The sequence below is a fragment of the Eumetopias jubatus genome, unplaced genomic scaffold (genome assembly GCF_037043125.1).
Source record: "Eumetopias jubatus isolate StellerSeaLion01/CBP00866 unplaced genomic scaffold, mEumJub1_p1.0 scaffold_2, whole genome shotgun sequence".
Classification (NCBI taxonomy): Eukaryota; Metazoa; Chordata; class Mammalia; order Carnivora; family Otariidae; genus Eumetopias; species Eumetopias jubatus.
The window spans coordinates 81,770,270-81,788,416 of NW_028274808.1; the positions used below are offsets into that span (position 1 = coordinate 81,770,270).

Consider the following 18,147-nt stretch of genomic DNA (forward strand, 5'->3'; position numbering starts at 1 on the left):
CAAAGGGCCGACCTAGCCGCCGCTGTGTCCCTGGCAACCCACGCACGCAGAGCGCGTGCACTTCTCGCGGCGCCTCGGCGCAGTGGGCGGCCCGGCGGGTGGGGTGGCGCGCGCAAGTCGCCGCGCTTCGGCTCGCGGACAGCCTCGGCCTACCGCGGACGCGGTGCCCGGGAAGCGCGAAGCCAGCTCCCAGCAGCGGCGGCGCCAGTGCTGTAGGGACTTGTAGTCCGCGTGCCTCCCCGGCACCTCCCCCGGGTAGGCCGGTCCGTGCGTCCCCGCCCGCCGCAAGCCGACTTCCTGCCGCTGCCAAAACTACACCTCCCGGCGTCCTCTCCGCTGTGCGGCCGAAAGTGAAAACAAATCTGGGCTGCAAGGGTGCTGCCCTCCGCCGGGCGCCCCCACTCGCTCCCTGCCCCTCCGGCGCCCTCCTGCGCCCTCCTGCGAGGTGGAGAAACGAAAGGCCGGGTCTTTCTCTTTTGGCTTCTTCGGCTCCCAGGGTGGGGAGCGCGCTGGGGACGCAGGCCTCGCTTCCTCTGAGCGGGCCCCGCGCACGCGGGGGGCGGGGGTTTCCTCGGTTCACCCCAGTCGGAACGAGGAAACTTGTAGGGGGCGGCGACCCCCGGATGTGTTCCTGAGCCCGGCAGCGAGGCCGCGGGGAAGTGACTTTTCACGCTTGGGGTTTCTTTAGTTTGCCCCCCGTTGCCGCCGGGCTCGTGGTCTCCCGGGAGGCGGCCGCGTGCGCACAGCCATGCATTAGGCAGGGCTCCCCTATGCGCGCGGGGAGAGCCGCCCGCTGCCTCGGGCCGCCGCCGCCTGCCGCCGCCCGCGGAGCCCGAGCCGCCGCCCGTCCTAGGCCGGGGCGTCGAGGAGCCGGCGGCGCGGCCATGTGGGGTTAGCCCGCGCCGCGTCTGGCCTGCAGTAGGACCGGCAACATGGAGGCGGCCGTCGGCGCTCCCGACGGGGTGGACCAGAGCGGCGCGGGGCCCCGCGAGGACGCGACGCCCATGGACGCCTATCTGCGGAAACTGGGCTTGTATCGGAAACTGGTCGCCAAGGACGGGTCGTGCCTGTTCCGGGCCGTGGCGGAGCAGGTAATGGGGTGGGGAACGGGGGGAGGCTGGGTGGGAAAGCGGCGGCGGGCAGCTGTGCGGGCCGCCCACGACCGGGACAGCGCGTGGTCCGGCTGGCGTCACAGCGGTCCATTGTAACGCAGGAATGGGACGGTGCCCTGGGTTGGAAGCTGTAAATCGAAACTTAAAAACCCATAAATTAACTGGGTGTCGGTGTCGTCCCTCCCGGTGAAGAGGTAATGAGGACAACCTGTGAGGCCTGTTGAGCGCGTGTACGGTTGATTGATTGCTGGGGACTTGGCGAAAGGTTATTTTTCCATTCTGTTCCGCATTCATCTTCTCGGTTTTATAAGCCCAGCGTTCACGCTAGTAAACCAGATGTTTACTGGAGGAGGTGGTGCACCAGGCATTACTCGCAGAGCTTTTTTTTTTTTTTTTTTTGCTATACTGGACTTTGGAATGTGGGGGAGTCTAGCCCGTCGATGTCCGCTTGACTCAAGAGCAGAAAAATGTGCAATTTGGGAAAGTCAGCTTTTTAAAAATATAGAATGTTTCAAAAGAATTGTCTTTGAGTAGATTCCACTCTTTGTTATGCTGTGCAAGGTATGCTAAAAATAATTTATTTCTTAAAAGTCTGGTGTTGGGGATTCTCTAGGCTTTTGACCGAATTTTTCCTTGCTAATGGTCAAATGACTTTCTAACAAGGAATAATTTTTTTCTTTTATAAGAGCCTTTTCCATGTTATATAACACTGTGTAGTTGGTATGCAATCACCACAACCCATCCTATATTGAAAAATAGCTGCTGAAATAGTTGGATAAAAGTTTCACATTACTGCCCTGGTGTGCATTTCATACCTTTCACAGTTTGCTTTCCTTCAGCTTAAGATCTCTTCCTTCTCTTTTCCTGCCGTGGAGTTTTTATGATTTTTTTTTTCCTCACCTTTTTTTGAACGCTAAATAGTTTTTCAAAATTTCTGTTTGTGAGTAAATGTTTTACTTAACATATGTAGACTGGTCTTTTTTTTTTTTTCCCCAACTTCTAAAGGCCAGCCATTTATTTTCTAGAGGCCCTTGTTTTCACATCAGTATCCTAAAATCTTTTTTTCAAGCGAGAAGTTGATTTACCTACTTCAGGTTTGCATTATGTTGCAGGCATTGCCATTCAGACATTCTTTGTATAACTCCCCAAATTCAGCTCTTTTTCAGTTCATTAGATTTCTCTGATTTTTAGAAACTTAGGATGTTCCAGTGTTGTTGTGGGATATGTTCACACACTCCCACCCCAGTCTTTACTATTAGTAGATAAACAGTCTTCCGATTTGTGAATTTTCCGGATCTTCATCTGTCCTGCTTCTGCCTCAGCCTCCCTGGACTCCTCAGCACCTCCGGAAGCAGAGGGAAGGGGTGGAAGTGAATTCAGCCCTTATTTACACATAGTGTTAGCTCTAGCAAGAATTTGCTAAGGAAGGAGGTAGAAACGAATGGAAATAAGGGAAGTATGATGCTTATTTGGCATTGGATTATCCCGATCCTGGTTCATAGTGAAGTAGAAAAGTGTGTCTGGTTTCAGTATCCTGTGCCATAATTGGCAAACTTGATTATACAGAAACCTCTCTTATTGAAGGGGGAAATCTCTATTTTTTTTAAGATTTTATTTATTTATTTGACAGAGAGACAGCTAGAGAGGGAACACAAGCAGGGGGAGTGGGAGAGGGAGAAGCAGGCCTGCTGAGAGAGAGCCCGCTGCGGGGCTCGATCCCAGGACCCTGGGATCATGACCTGAGCCGAAGGCAGGCGCCTCTGGAATCTCTATTTTTAAGTAGAAAGGGGAAAAGTTAGTATCACTAAGAACTAACTCATTGCTCACATCATATAACACCTTTTATTGTATCTCAGGATTTAAATCAGGCATAAGAAAACATCCCTTTCGGGGCGCCTGGGTGGCTCAGTCGTTAAGCGTCTGCCTTTGGCTCAGGTCATGATCCCAGGGTTCTGGGATCGAGCCCCGCACTGGGCGCCCTGCTCTGTGGGAAGCCTGCTTCTCACACTCCCCCTGCTTGTGTTCCCTCTCTCACTGTGTGTCTCTCTGTCAAATAAATAAAATCTTAAAGAAAAAAAAATCCCCTTTGATTATGTGACTATGATTTTTAGTATACTGAGCTTAGAAAGCTTAAATCCATGAATTTTGAGGGAAACTCCTTTCTTAAGTAGACATGGATTAAGGGTGTAGCCTTCATGGCTAAAGGCAAAGTGTATGTGTGTGTCTGTGTATTGGGGTGGGGAGGGAAGTAACACCAACCTCAGGCTTAAAGGGTGTGCTCTATAAAAATACGTACAAAGAATTTATTTTTTTGCCAACAGTTTTTCCAGTAATATAATTTATCATTTCTAAGCAGCCAGAGTAAATAATCTAAATGGCAGTCTTTGGGAGGTAGGGTAGGGGAGAGATTTGAATTAGGAGTAGTCTTTCCCTCCAAATTACCTGATTTAGTTAGGCCCTTCCCTTTTTACACTTTTGAACTTGGGCCTGCAGGAGGCCTGACCTGAATCAGCTCTGTGGCCGTGGAGCTAAAAATAGGGTGCTCTTAGAGGATTTGCTAAAGCGGTGTGTCTTGGCCTTTCCCAGTGTTTATCACTATCTTGTCCCAAGTAAAGATCAGAAAGTCACCTATTTTCTAGGTTATTTTCATGTATATAATTGCAGAGATGTTTGTCTTACCACTTGCATTCTTCCTGGGTGTCCTTGAACTTGCACAAAGTTATACTTTTTTAAACAGTTGTCATTTAACCTTGCTTCTCTTGCAGTGTTTGGCTTTGTAAAGCTCCAGCACTCTGCAATTTATGGAAGTTGCTGAGAATTTTGCTTCTGAGTGACAGGTTCACATTTCATGTGCTAATAAGACTTTTTAAGAGGAGAAAAAGCAGATATGCCTGTCATTGTTTTTGATGGAAAATAAGCTTTATTCAGTTATGTCTGCCACCTGTTGCTAGGTAAATGGCTTTAACACTATCTTCAGTTTGCCGATGGCAGGAAAGCCCTTATCAGACAACACTGGTTTACTCAAATAATACCTTGATTCATAATAGTGTCTAAAGTAGCTTCTGTGGAAGAAGTGTTGCTAAATGTCATTTGTTGAATTGGCAAAAATATTGTGTGGTGGTTTATTTTTATATATGGACATTTCTTCCAGGGCTGGAAGCTTAGACTGTATAAGGATGCTTTTTAATAGTTTCCAAGGTAGCAATGTTCGGTGTACTTTGTTAAGCTAAAAACCAGCTGTATACTGAAAACAGACTTATTGCTAACTTCAGCTAGTACATCTTCAATTTACCGTAATGTAAAGACATAACTAGCTGTCTCCAGACAGTTGTGCCTGTCTGGTTCTGTGAGTATAAAGATTTTATTTATTTATTTATTTTAGAGGGGGAGAGAGAGAGAGAGAGAGAGATGGAGAGAGGGTGTGCTAGTGATTGCAAGTGCATGTGCAGGGAAGGCCGGAAGGGGAGGGTGAGGGAGGGAGAATCTCAAGCTGACTGCACCGACTGCAGAGTCCAGTGAGGGGCTTGATGCCAGGCCCCATCTCATGACCCTGAGATCAGAGATCATGACCTGAGTGAAACCAAGAGTTGGACACTTAACTAACTGAGCCACCCAGGCGCCCCTTTAGTTCTGTGAGTATAAATGAACCTTGGATGTTATCCATAGAGATCTGTAAAATGCAGCTGGAGCCTCTCTTTTCCTGAATTCTCTGCTCACCTGAACATGAGGAAAAATCACTCATTTGGACCTGTAACTCTTAAAGCTACTTTATATTAATATAAACTCTCAAGAGCCTTATTAGTATTTGGACATGTGGTTATTTTAAATGTTTCAGGGTTTTGTCTCCCCCTGCCGCCGTTAACCCTTTAGGGTACCAGGAACATCTTCATTTGAGACACTCAGTAATAGAAAATAATTTTAATCTTTTAAGCTTGATAGTTAAAAGTATTGGATGTTAGCCAGAAGGGTTCTTAAACATTTGGTTATACTAGTTTCTTTCAAACCAAAGCTTCAGCATTTTAGTAAGAGACAAAATGCCCATAAGGTATTCTTTTGTTGAACTAGTTTAACAGAAGAATACAGAGGCTACAAAGTGAGAGGATTTGGATCATCTTTGTAGTGTCTTATTTCAGTTGGTGCTTTAAGATTTTGGACCGGGGCTCTTGGCTGGCTCAGTTGGTAGAGCACATGACTCTTGATCTTGGGGTCAGGGTCGTGAGTTTGAGCCCCATGTTGGGCATGGAGCTACTTAAAATAAAAACAAAAAAAAGATTTTGGGCCTAAGAGCAAGTTTCTAGGCTGTTGGGATGACAGCACACAGCAGCATGTTTGCATCCTGTGTGCTGCTCACTTGGATATTCTTTCAAGAGTTGTGTAAGCCTGACAAGGATTTGGGAATGAGTACCTTAATTTTTCTGAAACCCACAGCGGACTTAAATTTCTACATAAGGCAAGTAATTCCAAATTATTGAGAAAAAGAAATCTAATTCTTATAGGCTTAGTGGATTCCTGTTGAAGTTGCCTATTCTCTTTTCCAGCAAGCATAGGATGAAGCTAAGTACTATGTAGCAGGAATTCTGTTAGCCCTGCTTTGTGAAGAGCAAGGCTGTAAGAGGGCTGGCCAAGAGAGGAAAAGTATGTTAAGTTTACAAAGGTTTCCTCACAGGAGTGACCTAAGGGAGAAATGGTAAGAAGTTCTTCATAGACTGACTTAAGTACCACTGACTATATAGGTCACTTCGTCTGTGGTTAGAGGAAGAGGTGGGAATGAATAAAGATTTAGAAATTACTAAATGGCAAACGGAGAGAGACTGATTTCTATCAGTTTTGAGGTTATTTAGGGTGTGAAAGAAAGTGCTAGCTTGTACTGTAAGTCCTCTTTTAACAAAATGTGTAATAGTGTGTTGCTTTTCCTTTTCAGGTGTTGCACTCTCAGTCTCGCCATGTGGAAGTCAGAATGGCCTGTATTCACTATCTTCGAGAGAACAGAGAGAAATTTGAAGCGGTAATTTGTAATTTTAAACATGGAATGGTGTCTTGACTTGCGTTTATATTTCAGCCTTTAGAAGTGGTCTGGTGGGATTTTCACAGCCTAGATCTTAAATGCAGGTTATGAAAAAAAAAAGAACTTAAAAAAAGAACTGCTTTATTGAATTTAAATCCACTTATATTCAGTTGTGACATTTTTAGGCTTTTTTGTGGTTTTCATTTCTTTAGACATTTAGAAAGCTATGATCGTTAACTGTGGAAGTTGGAAGGATGACCTGGACAGAATCCTTGCATGTTAAGAGTGAGCTTTGTCTGTCATGGTCAGGGAGTTGGGTGTCAGTGAATTAATAGTTTTCTGTGATTGGTAACCCCCTATGAATTTAAAAAATTTCAGACTTGGAGTATAAAAAATATGCTGAGCAAAGCTAATACTGAACCTTTACTTTTATCAGAAGGCATTTATAGATTTTTAATTTTCAGGGTTCATCACTGTGAATCACACATCAGAACACTGTAATTATGTAAATAATGATTAATAGTTGCTAGGATGTTGTATAGCAACTTACTGTAATTTTCTCAGTAGTATGTAGTAGCTGTGAAATAAGATGCCACAGTGGCCTGTTTTCATTTTACGTTGAAAGCTTTATAGGATTTACTAGTTACTGGTTTTATGACCTAGAATTATGTCATTGGACTTTCAATGATATTTTTCCCCTTTGACTGCCAAAAAAACACTGACACCTTGCAAATAACTCAATTCTAAAACTTAGTAGGTAAATAGTTCTTAATTTGGATGTGCTTTTCGCTTGGTGTTCCTGTATTCAAGCCACATGTTACTACTGGTGACATTCTGGGTGCCGTGTTATAAGAAAGTAATGTATTCCAGGAAGGAGAGTTAACCTACTTGATCAGGAGATTCGAGAACTTGTTTTACAAAAAGGAAACTGGTGATGTGGAGGTTAGATAAGAGTGTTAGGGTATAGTACAAAAGGGGGAGGGATGGGGAGAGTGGAGTGCTCTTTAAGTATTTTAAAGAAATTATAAGTGATTAATCATTATTATTGGTCCCAGAGAGTAAAACACTGTTGACAGTAATGGAAATTGCTGTCATTGGTTGAACACTTCTCTCTGCCAGGCATTGTTTAAGTTCTTTGCATATATTTATTTAGCCCTCAACAGTCTTAAGAGGTATGATCAGAGGGTGAAAGTTCCAAGGGGAGAAGTTTCACTTTCCTTTTATAATTTATAGTAAGTGCCTTTAAACAATTCCTGTTGGCCAAAATTGGAAAAGGCGGTCATGGGAAGGAGGGTGGAGGTTTGTGCTTTGTTTACTGACAGTGTTTAGTCAGTCTAGATGGATACTTCCTAATTGAGTAGAAAGGAGAATCTCAGATTGGATGCAGGCTTGTGTCAGAACACTGTGTAGGTCTCTTCCAACTTTAAATGGTTCTGTGGGTTTTTTTTCCCCAAAAGTATAAATAATCACCTAATACAGAATTGTGATTGGTGGGGTATTTAAAATATATGGCTATAAAATGCTGATTGGCAGGATATTTAAAATAATATGGCTGTTTTATTATAAGCTTGTGTTGAAACTTAAGATACTTCTTGGGAATTTGACAGCACACGATCTATAAAAGTATTAATCTCAAAAAAAAAAGCCATGGGTGTTTAAAAGGTTTTTATAGCCTGGAGAGTGTAAAAAGTGTATCAGTTTGCTAAGTTAACTGGGACTATACTTTAAATAGAATTTGATGTTTCAGATGAATGTCTTTTAGAGATTTCGCAGTTAAATTAGTGTGATGGCTAACAAAAATCGCATAGCTTGAATAAACTTTTTAAGTTAAACTATGAAGCAAGCTATCTTAGAAAAATCTTGTTGGTTCTCCAAAATATCTTGCATTATTCTCATCTGTGTTTTTAGTATGACTGACCTAAGAGACAATATACGTATCTGTGATTAGTAAATTAATATTTCTTAGCTAATATATTGTTCTTAATTCTCTGTGTTGGCCATTACCAAAATACTCCTCTAAGTGCTTGTTTTATATATTTCTCTGTTCATAATGTCACTGGCAGTGACCTTGAATTGCCTTCTCCCTCAGTCTGCAAGTCCTTCCTGGGCTCAAGGCCCTCTATAAACAGGTGGCCAGTTGTGCTCCTCTCTCACTCTTTTCTCCCCACCCAGTTGTCCCGTTTCTACTGGCTGGTTGGCTTCTGTCTTCTCAACACAGTGCTCACTGCCTCTTCATGCCACATTGTGCCTGTGCCTGTCCACATCCTGTCCAGGAAATCTTTTCTGATAATGTTTCCTTTTTAAAATTCTTCCATCTGTTTATAATCTTTACTTAATGATTTTTATGTATTTTAATAATTAGGTTGTATGTGTATATATTACTATTACTGATGTTTTCCAGGTTCATGCAAGAACTTAGTAATTCACAGTGAAAGGTTTTTTGTTTTGATGTATTTCTAATAGACTTTTTTTTTTTTTTGCAGTTTATAGAAGGGTCATTTGAAGAGTATTTAAAACGTTTGGAAAATCCACAGGTATGCAGTGATTCTGTAATTCTATTTTTTATATATTGAAGTAATGTATTCAACATTCATTAAAATGCAATATAGTGTATGGAGGGATTACAGCAAATACTTTTTTTTAAATAAACATTTCTTAGTTGCACATTTTATGTAGCATTTAATTGGAAGACAGTTGGAGCTGTGTACTGGATGTTGCCTCAGGACAGAGTCATGCTTTTTTTATTTTTGTCATAATGGCATCTGAATGTAGCATAGAAGACCTCCGATAACGGTGATGATTTTCAGGATGCTGTATTGGTATGGGTATTGGTCTTGGTGGACAGGGTGCAAGATGTGCATGCTTCTTTAGGCCACTGAGAAGATAGGTTCTTTTAAGGAGGTTCCATTTCCCATGATCAGCTTGAGAAGAGGGAAGAGACTGTTGAGAGGAAAAGGATGGCACTTCCCCAAAGTCCCGCTGCCATACTTTCCTCAGTCATGTTGAAGTGAAAAGAATTTTTCTGTTCTTCTGCTTCCAAACTAATACTCTCCCTGTAAAAATCCAAATATCATGAAATGCCACACAGAATGCCTTGTAGAATATTCCATCATCCCCAGAGGTAATCTCTGTTGAGTTTAAAATGACATTAGCCAAGGAAGAAGCTAAGAAGAGGAGTCAGGTAGGGAAGAAAAGAAATAACTTACGTGTTTGATTAACAGTTGGGGTCTCCATTTGAGTCTCTGAAACTAATTTGAGTCCTTGTTGAGTGCCAAGAATTGACAGGCACTCTGGGGATGCAGAGGTAACTGGGATTTGGGTGCTGTTCTCAGGAGTTTACCTGTAGTAGGGAAAAGTGAGAAAGCACATGTCATAAAAAGTCTAAATATGATGCTGTAGGTATTCAGAGTTATATTTTTACCTGGGTAGGCAAAGGAAGAGGTAGTGGGTTGGCATTTGACATCTGAATAGATTCTGAATGAGAAATGTCTAGGGTGAAGGGTAATTCTTGGAAAGGGAAAATTGTGAGCAAGGCAGATTCAGAAAGCAGTTCAATTTGCTTGGAGCATGTGAAGATAGGAGGTAGTGAGAAGTCAGAGGGCAGGCTGTGGGACCAATCACGGAAGAGCCTTCACTGCTAGGCTCAGTAGTTCGGAGCTTATGCTTTAGGCTGGCATTTCTCAGTGTCAGCCATAGACTGCATCAGAATTACCTGAGGTGGTTGTAAATTCCACTATTCCAGACCTGAATCAAAGGCTGTGCCTGGGGAGTGAGAATCTGGTATTGGGAAACCTTTTAAAGTTTTTGAGACAGGAAGTGAGTATGTCACTGCTGAGAACCAAGAATAGTGCTTGGCTTCTTTGTTGGCTGGCTGGATGGATAAAAGAATATTGTGCAGAGATGGTTTGGAAGTGGATGAGACCAGAGGTGGGAAGACCATTTGCATAGTTTTAAAAAAATGGAAAGATGTGCACATTACATGCAGTGTGAAAAAAGGAGTAAGTATTTACTCCAGTTTCAGGGACAGATACCTCTGAAAGTCTTTTCGCTAAATCCACTCCTGACTCCCATTTTTCTTCAGTCGTTTCAGTACTGAGTTTTGCCCACATATCATGGTCACAAATATCATTTTCCTGCAGTTTTTTTTTTCCTCTTACCTTAAAGCCTCTTTGAAGATGAGGATTGTATATTTTATTGCTTTTGGGATTTTCATTAGTTACCTTTCAATTTTGGGTGCTGAACTGATTTTGTGTGTGTGGTTTGAATGTGAAATCCACACTGCATTGTATGTAACATACAGGAAAGATAAACACCAGAATGTTGTTATCTCTAGTAATATTCCTGGTAATTTTTACTCCATTATGGAAAATAAAAGGAAATAACAAAGTCTGTTTATTAACTCCCTCCCCCTTTTTTTAAGTAAGCTCTACCCCCAACATGGGGCTTGAACTCACTGCTCAGAGATCAAGAGTTATATGCCCTACTGATTGAGCCAGCTGGGTGCCCCCTATTGATTAACTTTTTAATCAAGAAAAATCCCACAATGTTTTTTTATAGTAATTTTTGTGTAGCAGTTCAGGCTGTGAAGCTGTGAGGTTCTGAGAAAGGGTGGACATGGTGGGAGTGGAGATAAAGGGGAGAGAGGGAGGAAATGATGTAGTGTGATGTGAACTGAGACTGATTTGGGCCTCTGTAGGAGAGGAAGGAGGAAAGTTGTGGTTTTGAGCACATGGGACAGGGGTCTCCTTCCCTGTGCTGGCTGGCCAGCTTTTTTGTTTTTATGACACCTCCTTCCCTAGTCTGATCAAATTTCTTCTCCAGATGTTTCAGGAAAGTACCTTCTGTTTGTGCCTTTTTTTTTTTTAAGATTTTATTTATTTATTAGAGAAAGTGTGTGCGTGCATGGGCAAGAGGAGGGGCAGAGAAAGAGGGAGAAACACACTCCCTGCTGAGCATGGGAGCCCGGCCATGTGGGGCTTCATCTCAAGACCCTGAGGTCATGACCTGAGCCGAAGTCAGACGCTTAACTGACTGAGCCACCCAGGCGCCCCTTGTGCTTCTTTATTAGCAACAGATATTTATGTCTTTATTCGTTTTTCTTTTTCCCTGGTGTATGGGGTGTATGAAATGAAAAGAGAAACAGTTGATAAACTCTTACACGTTTCACCCAGTTCTTAGAGAAAACATCTTTATTCTTTACTTAGAATGCCAGTGGAGCATTTTGAAAAATGCCTCAAACTTTTGCAAGAATATATTTTTGTCAGGTTTATGGAGGTAAAATCGACAAAGTAAAAATCACCAATTATTTTTTCACCTAAAATTCACCAATTTTAAGTGTATAATTTGATGAGATTTGACAAATGTATACAGTTGCATAACCACCACTGCAGACACATAGGGGACGTTTCCATCACTTCACAAAGACCCCCATGCCCTTTTGCCCTTAATCTCTTTTTCCCCCACCTTCTGGCTGTTGGCAACCACTGATCTGATTTGTAAGTTTTGCCTTTTCTAGACTATATAAATGGAATGATATAGTTTGTAGTCTTATGTATCTGGCTTCTTTACTTAGCATAATGGAAACACTTTTTCATCCATGTTGTTCTTGGGTGTATCAGTGGTTCCTTTTTATTGATGAGTTCATTATAATGGGTGTACTACAAGTTGCTTGTCCATTTATCATTTCATGAATATTTGGGTTCTTTGCAGTTTTAGACTGTTTCACGATTAAAGCTGCTAAGAATATTTGCCTGTAAGTGTTAATGTGGACATACGTTTTATTTTCTCTTGGATTAACACCTAGGAGTGGAATTGCTGTCACAGGGTAATTGTATGTTTAATTTAATGAGAAGCTGCCAAACTCTTTCAAAGTGGCTCTGCCATTTTGCTTTCTCATTGGCAATATATGAAAATTCCAACTGCTCTCTGTCTTTGTTAACGTTCAGTCTTGTCAGCCTTTGAAATTGTAGCTGTTCAGTGATTGTGTAGTGGTATGTCATGGTGGTTTTAACTTGTAGTTATTTCTCTAGTGTTGAACATCTTTTCATGTGCTCATTTGCCATCCATATATCTTTGTTGGTGACATGTCTGTTCATAGATTTTACCCATATTTTGTTATGTTGCTGGTTTTATTGAATTGTAAGAGTTCTTTATACTGGATATAAGTTTTTTATTGATATGTAATTTTCAAATATTTTCTTCCAATTTATAACTGTGTTTTCATTTTCTTAATAGCATCCTTAGTAACAAAAGTTTATTTTTAGTGACTGTTGAAGAACATTTAAATTACATGTTTTTTATATAGTTCACTAGTTAAAACAGATATTGCAGAAATGCTGTACTGTCACCCCCAATAAAGTATATTAAACATCATAAGAAGTGATGAGTAAATAAAATTACAGCCTTAAGGTGGAAGACAATGGTAGAACATTAGGTATTTTATATAACTTAAAATTGACCCTGGTTAGAGAAGACAAGATACTATGATAGCCATTGTTTATTTAACAAGACTACAACAGAATTTGTTCTGAAGATTAAGGACTTCTGGTGCATTATTTGAGAGGTAGTATTTTATTGACATGAGTAGAATAATTTTCCAAAGTGATTTAATGTCTTTTGCATGAAGTAGATGTAGCTTATGTTTATGATTTAAGCAAACTGGTTTGAGTGAAGGATTTCCTTTACCCCAGAATGTTACTTGTAGCAGTTTATGAGAAGCCATGATTGTTAGGCTGAGGCCCATTTTAAGAAATCTATTTTAATATATGGTACCCGTTTCATTTTGAAAACCAGAGCCAACTTTTAAGAACCATTAAAATGAAAAATCTCTGGGGAAAAGATTATCCTTGTCTGAGATCAACACATTGTTTAAAATCTTTATCTCAAATTTCTTTAAAGGAAAAAGTGGCAACATTCGCTTACCATAGCTCATTATTGTTAGTGAGTCTCGGTATTAAGTCTTTATTAATTTCACACGTAGTATAGGAATGCATTCTCATGGTAAAAGATTTAATACAGAATGAAGAGTGGAAATCCTTCATTTTCCCTGATCTTGTCTTCACTGTCGATTTAGGATGTATCCTTCTAGTCCTCATACACCTGCACATACATACACTAAACCTGCCTTTTTGTTTCTCTTACCCAATAGGTTTTTCTTTTTTAAGATTTAATTCATTTTAGAGAGTGAGTGAGACAGCATGCGTATGCGAATGGGCAGGGAGAGGAGCAGAAGGGAGAGTGAGAGAGAATCTCAAGCAGGCTCCGCACTAAGCGTGGAGCCTGACCCGGGGCTCTGTCTCATGATCCTGAAATCATGACCTGAGCCAAAATAGAGTTGGATGCTTAACCGACTGAGCCACTTAGGCACCCCATGACTGACTTCTTATACATGACAGTCTGATCTTTCCAACTCAGTTCGTGTAGGTGTATCTCATTCTTTAGATGATTGCATGGTGTTCCATGTATGGTGTGGATGAACCATAAATTATTTGATTACTTCTTTCATATTAGTGGAATATTCAGACTTTCTTAAAAAAATTTTTTTTTGAACTATTACAGATAGCTACAGTGAACATCCTTGTTTATGTACATTTTTGTGGACCTATGAAATACTTGTTTAGGATAGATTTACAGAATTTGAATTGCTGGGTCAAAGAGTATGTATGGATATTTAAAATTTTGATATATACTGGCCATTTCCTCTAATAGGCTTAAAAACATAAAGTGACTCCTTTAGGGCTGTAGAAGTTCTGTCTCATTTCAGAAAGATTGCTAGGACACTGATCTCTTTGTACTTTTAATCACCCTGAAAATAACAGACCAACTCCTTTTTTAACCTTTGTGATTCCTGAGTTCTCCTATTTACAGCATCTCATTTTCTGGGCATGTACATGTTCCAAGCTATGTTCTGGGTGCTAGGTTAAAGGACAGAGTCTTTGCCTTCAGCAGGTTCTCCACTTAGAGATACCACTCCGTGGTCTTACCATACCAATAGGAACTATCATTTCACCCTGTGTTACTAAGGATTTTTACAACAGAGACTTGGGCTATTTTTTTAAATAGTTTTTTAGTTATATATGTAAGGTCTGTTTTATATAAATGTTTTCATAATATAATATTAATGAGCTTTTTCTAGCTCATTAGATATGTTGTATAAAGATATGTTTTAAGGTATTGTATAGAGGTATATGTATTGTAAAAGTATGAGACACTTAAGTGCCAACTTTTTTTCTTCAATACAGGAATGGGTTGGACAAGTGGAAATAAGTGCCCTTTCTCTTATGTACAGGTAAACACTGTAGTAACATAAGGAAACAAAAACTGAGTGGGAAATTAGTATATTCCATTATACTAAAAAATTGTTAAAATAGCAAAGCAGTTTTATGCCTTAACTGTGAAGCTTTTTTTTTTTTAGATTTTTTAATTGCATCAATTAGATTTTGACATTAAATATGTCAGCATTGAGAAATTATAATTCTCAAAATATTTTCAGGAAGGAATACAGACTTTTTTCAGGCCTATAAACGATATCACTTACAACTTGATAGAGGAATGGCTTCCTACTTTCTCAGGGCTGGTAGCATCAGATGGCCACTAGAACAGAGGCAAAACACCCCATGTTATTATTTTACTACTTTTGTTTGGGAGAGGAGCAGGTGAATGCTTTATTTTTTCTTTCTGAAATAATCTGTATAAAATTCCATCTTCACAATTTCTGTAGTTTTGAAGTCTGCTTTTAGAATTATATCTGAAGTTAACGTGTATGCAAATTATATTTGAAGTTCTACTTTTTAAAAAGGTACTTTCATATAGGTGTTTACAACTTAGTTATTGTATTACTGTCTTTACTGCTCTGTGCCCACCGCCTGGAACATTGCTCGAACATATTAGGCTCTTGATGAATGAATTAACAAATGGTTAAGTCATGAAATACGTTTTCTCAGAAGTAATTGCTCAATTTTATTTTCAGGAAAGATTTTATCATTTATCAGGAACCAAATGTTTCTCCTTCACAAGTAACTGAAAATAATTTTCCGGAGAAGGTAAGAATTTTTCTAAGTGTTTCTAAAGGATTTAAGTAAAAGAACCACTTGCCACCTTGACCTTCTGAGCTCTGATTTTAAGGTGACCTTTTGAAATATTTTTGTATGAAGGTTATAATTTTTTTAAAGTTCCTGTTAATCATTTTTTTTTTTTTTTAGATTTTATTTATTTATTTGACAGAGAGACACAGCGAGAGAGGGAGCACAAGCAGGGGGAGGGGGAGAGGGAGAAGCAGGCTTTGCACAGAGCAGGGAGCCCGATGCGGGGCTCAATCCCAGGACCCTGGGATCATGACCCAAGCCGAAGGCAGGCGCTTAACGACTGAGCCACCCAGGTGCCCCACCTGTTAATTGTTTTTGAGTCATATTTTGTATTTGTTTTTTCTTCCCACACATCACTGTGTTGAACGCTATCAGAACATTATACTAGAGGAAGAAACCTCAGATACTAGTGTATATGATTAACTAGACCGTTTGCATCACTATAAACATTAAGTACTAAAATAACTTGTGAAAATAGATTCTGCCAATGCATCCAAAAATACTTGGGTAATAGTGATATATTTCTCCTTATAAAGATAATTTACTGGCTGAGGTGTTATTATCTAGTCACAAATTGGAAACAACTGAAAAATTATGTGAAGACTAGAAAGAAAAAAAAACCCTCAGTTGATTCATTAAGAGAACCTTGTTTTACTTAGCAGTTTTGGAATCATCCAGGCCAAGTTGAAGTGTTTTGTCATCATCATGCTAATGGTGTTAAGGGGGAGGGGAATTGAGTGAGATACTACCTTTATAAAAAGGACTTCAGAGTTTCTAAGGTGCATGGCTCTGGATTTGGCCTTTCCAATACAGGTTTTGGAATACAACATAATCCAAACAAAATCAGTGTGTATTTCTCGTTGCATAAGTAATTGACTATTTAGAAAGTACTTAAAACTAAAGCAGCAGAAAAAAAAAAAAAGAATAGGTTAGAGGCTCCTGGCTGGCTCGGTCCATGGGCATGTGACTCTTAATCTCAGGGTTTTGAGTTCAAGCACCGTGTTGGGCATGGAGCCTACTTTAAAATAAAAATTTAAAAGGAATAGGTTATAAAAGTTCCCAGAATTTGGCAGGGAAAAAAATTGACCTTGGAAATCAGGAGGACTTGCCTTATCCCAGATAAGATCAATAAAAAGGAAATAATAAAAAAAAAAAAAGAAATTTGCTTTTGATTTTGCCTGTTAGAGGTAAGCATCTTAATAAGGTTTTGGAGTATTTAGTATTTTCTTACAGTCTTTCAGCTGTCTTGTTTTTTAAGTAGCTGAAATTCTGTTGTTTTCATGTATATTGTGTATTTTTTGTGATCCCATAAGCGTTTCCCCAGGTCATTAAGAACTTTTTGATTTAATGGCTGTGTAACATTTCAGCATTGGATATACCATAGTTGACCACATTGAAGCCTTAGGTTGCTTCTAAAATAATCTTTTTAAGTAAGCTCCATGCCCAGCATGGAGCCCAGTGTGGGGCTTGAACTCATGACCCTGAGACCAAGATCTGGGCTGAAATCAGGAGTCGGATACTTAACCGACTGAGCCACCCAGGCGCCCCTAAAATAATCATTTTTTAAAAAAATTTATTTGCGAGTGCATGTGCGAGAGAGAGAGAGGGAGAGAGAGCATGAGCGGGGTGGGGAGAGGGAGAAGCAGACTCCCCACTGAGCAGGGAGCCCGATGCAGGGTTCGATCCCAGGACCCTGAGATCATGACCTGAGCCAAAGGCAGACACTTAACCGACTGAGCCACCCAGGTGCCCCTAAAATAATCATTTTCTATTTGGAAATTATTAGTAATTCAGAGAAATTAGAGATAAAAGTTGCTATGTAAGTGTCATAAATGAAGGACTGAATGGTGTCTTTAATTTTTCCCTTTCAGGTATTACTGTGTTTTTCAAATGGAAATCATTATGATATTGTCTACCCCATAAAGTATAAAGAGAACTCTGCAATGTGTCAGTGTGAGTATCACCCTTGTGTTTGTATAGGAAGTTATATTCCTAAGCATTCCTAAGCTATACAGTATTAATGCAGACAAGTCTGTTTTTTTTTTTTTTTTTAAAGATTTTATTTATTTATTTGAGAGAGAATGAGATAGAGAGCATGAGAGGGGAGAGGGTCAGAGGGAGAAGCAGACTCCCCGCTGAGCAGGGAGCCCGATGCGGGACTCGATCCCAGGACTCCAGGATCGTGATCTGAGCCGAAGGCAGTCGCTCAACCGACTGAGACACCCAGGCGCCCTGTTTTGTTGTATACAAAGATATACTAAGAATCTTAGGTTAGCAAAAGTATTAATACTGTAATAAAAACTTGTTTGACTAGGAAAAGGAGGTAGTAGCTTGAGTTTGACTTGTAAATACAGTTATTTCTTTCCTGCAGCAATTCATTTTGCTATAAAGGATTTGTATGTGTTTTTAAAGTTGCTGGTATAGAGCTTGAAAATCTAAATGAGCAAATCAAGCGTTTGACTTTTTGCCTCTAGAACAGGTTTTCTTAACTTTGACAGTACTGCCACTTTGGGCCAGATAATTCTTTGGAGCTGTTCTGTGCATTATGGGATGTTCAGTGGTATCCCTGGCATGTACCATGTAGAGGGCTCTCTTTTTCATTGCAACAAGCAAAAAATTTCTCCAGATTTTGCCAGGTGTTTCTTGGAAGGATAAAATCCTCTCTCCTTCCCCAGTTGAGAATTACCGCTTCAGTAGTTCCTTTCTACTTTATTCTCCTTTATCATCACTCAAACAGAGCATCAGTGCTGGGCATGTAACAGCTTTTTCCTCTGTTCTTAAGCTAGTGGTGACCAGTAAAGATATTTGTAATGCAATTTTTAAGACTGATGGATCAAAAAAAAAAAAAAAAACAAAACTGATGGATCTGTTTTAAAGTAAGAAAGTGTAGCTGTCTGTATCCTGGGCTGTGTCCTCCTCTTCCAGCTGGTTAAAATCTAGACATTTC

At 40.2% G+C, this 18,147-nt stretch overlaps 1 protein-coding gene across 3 annotated transcripts in view; it reads left to right on the forward strand.

Moving 5' to 3' along the window:
* Positions 1-401: 401 nt before the first annotated feature.
* Positions 402-18,147, forward strand: part of OTUD4 (OTU deubiquitinase 4) — a 43,397-nt gene continuing 25,651 nt past the window's right edge. For all 3 annotated transcript variants that reach the window (XM_028102226.1, XM_028102228.1, XM_028102227.1), the window contains exons 1-6: positions 402-1,091; positions 6,034-6,117; positions 8,601-8,651; positions 14,358-14,404; positions 15,086-15,158; positions 17,072-17,153. In XM_028102226.1, the coding sequence (XP_027958027.1) occupies positions 933-1,091; positions 6,034-6,117; positions 8,601-8,651; positions 14,358-14,404; positions 15,086-15,158; positions 17,072-17,153 (496 nt within the window). In that variant the 5' untranslated portion in view covers positions 402-932. The remainder of the gene's footprint in view (positions 1,092-6,033; positions 6,118-8,600; positions 8,652-14,357; positions 14,405-15,085; positions 15,159-17,071; positions 17,154-18,147) is intronic.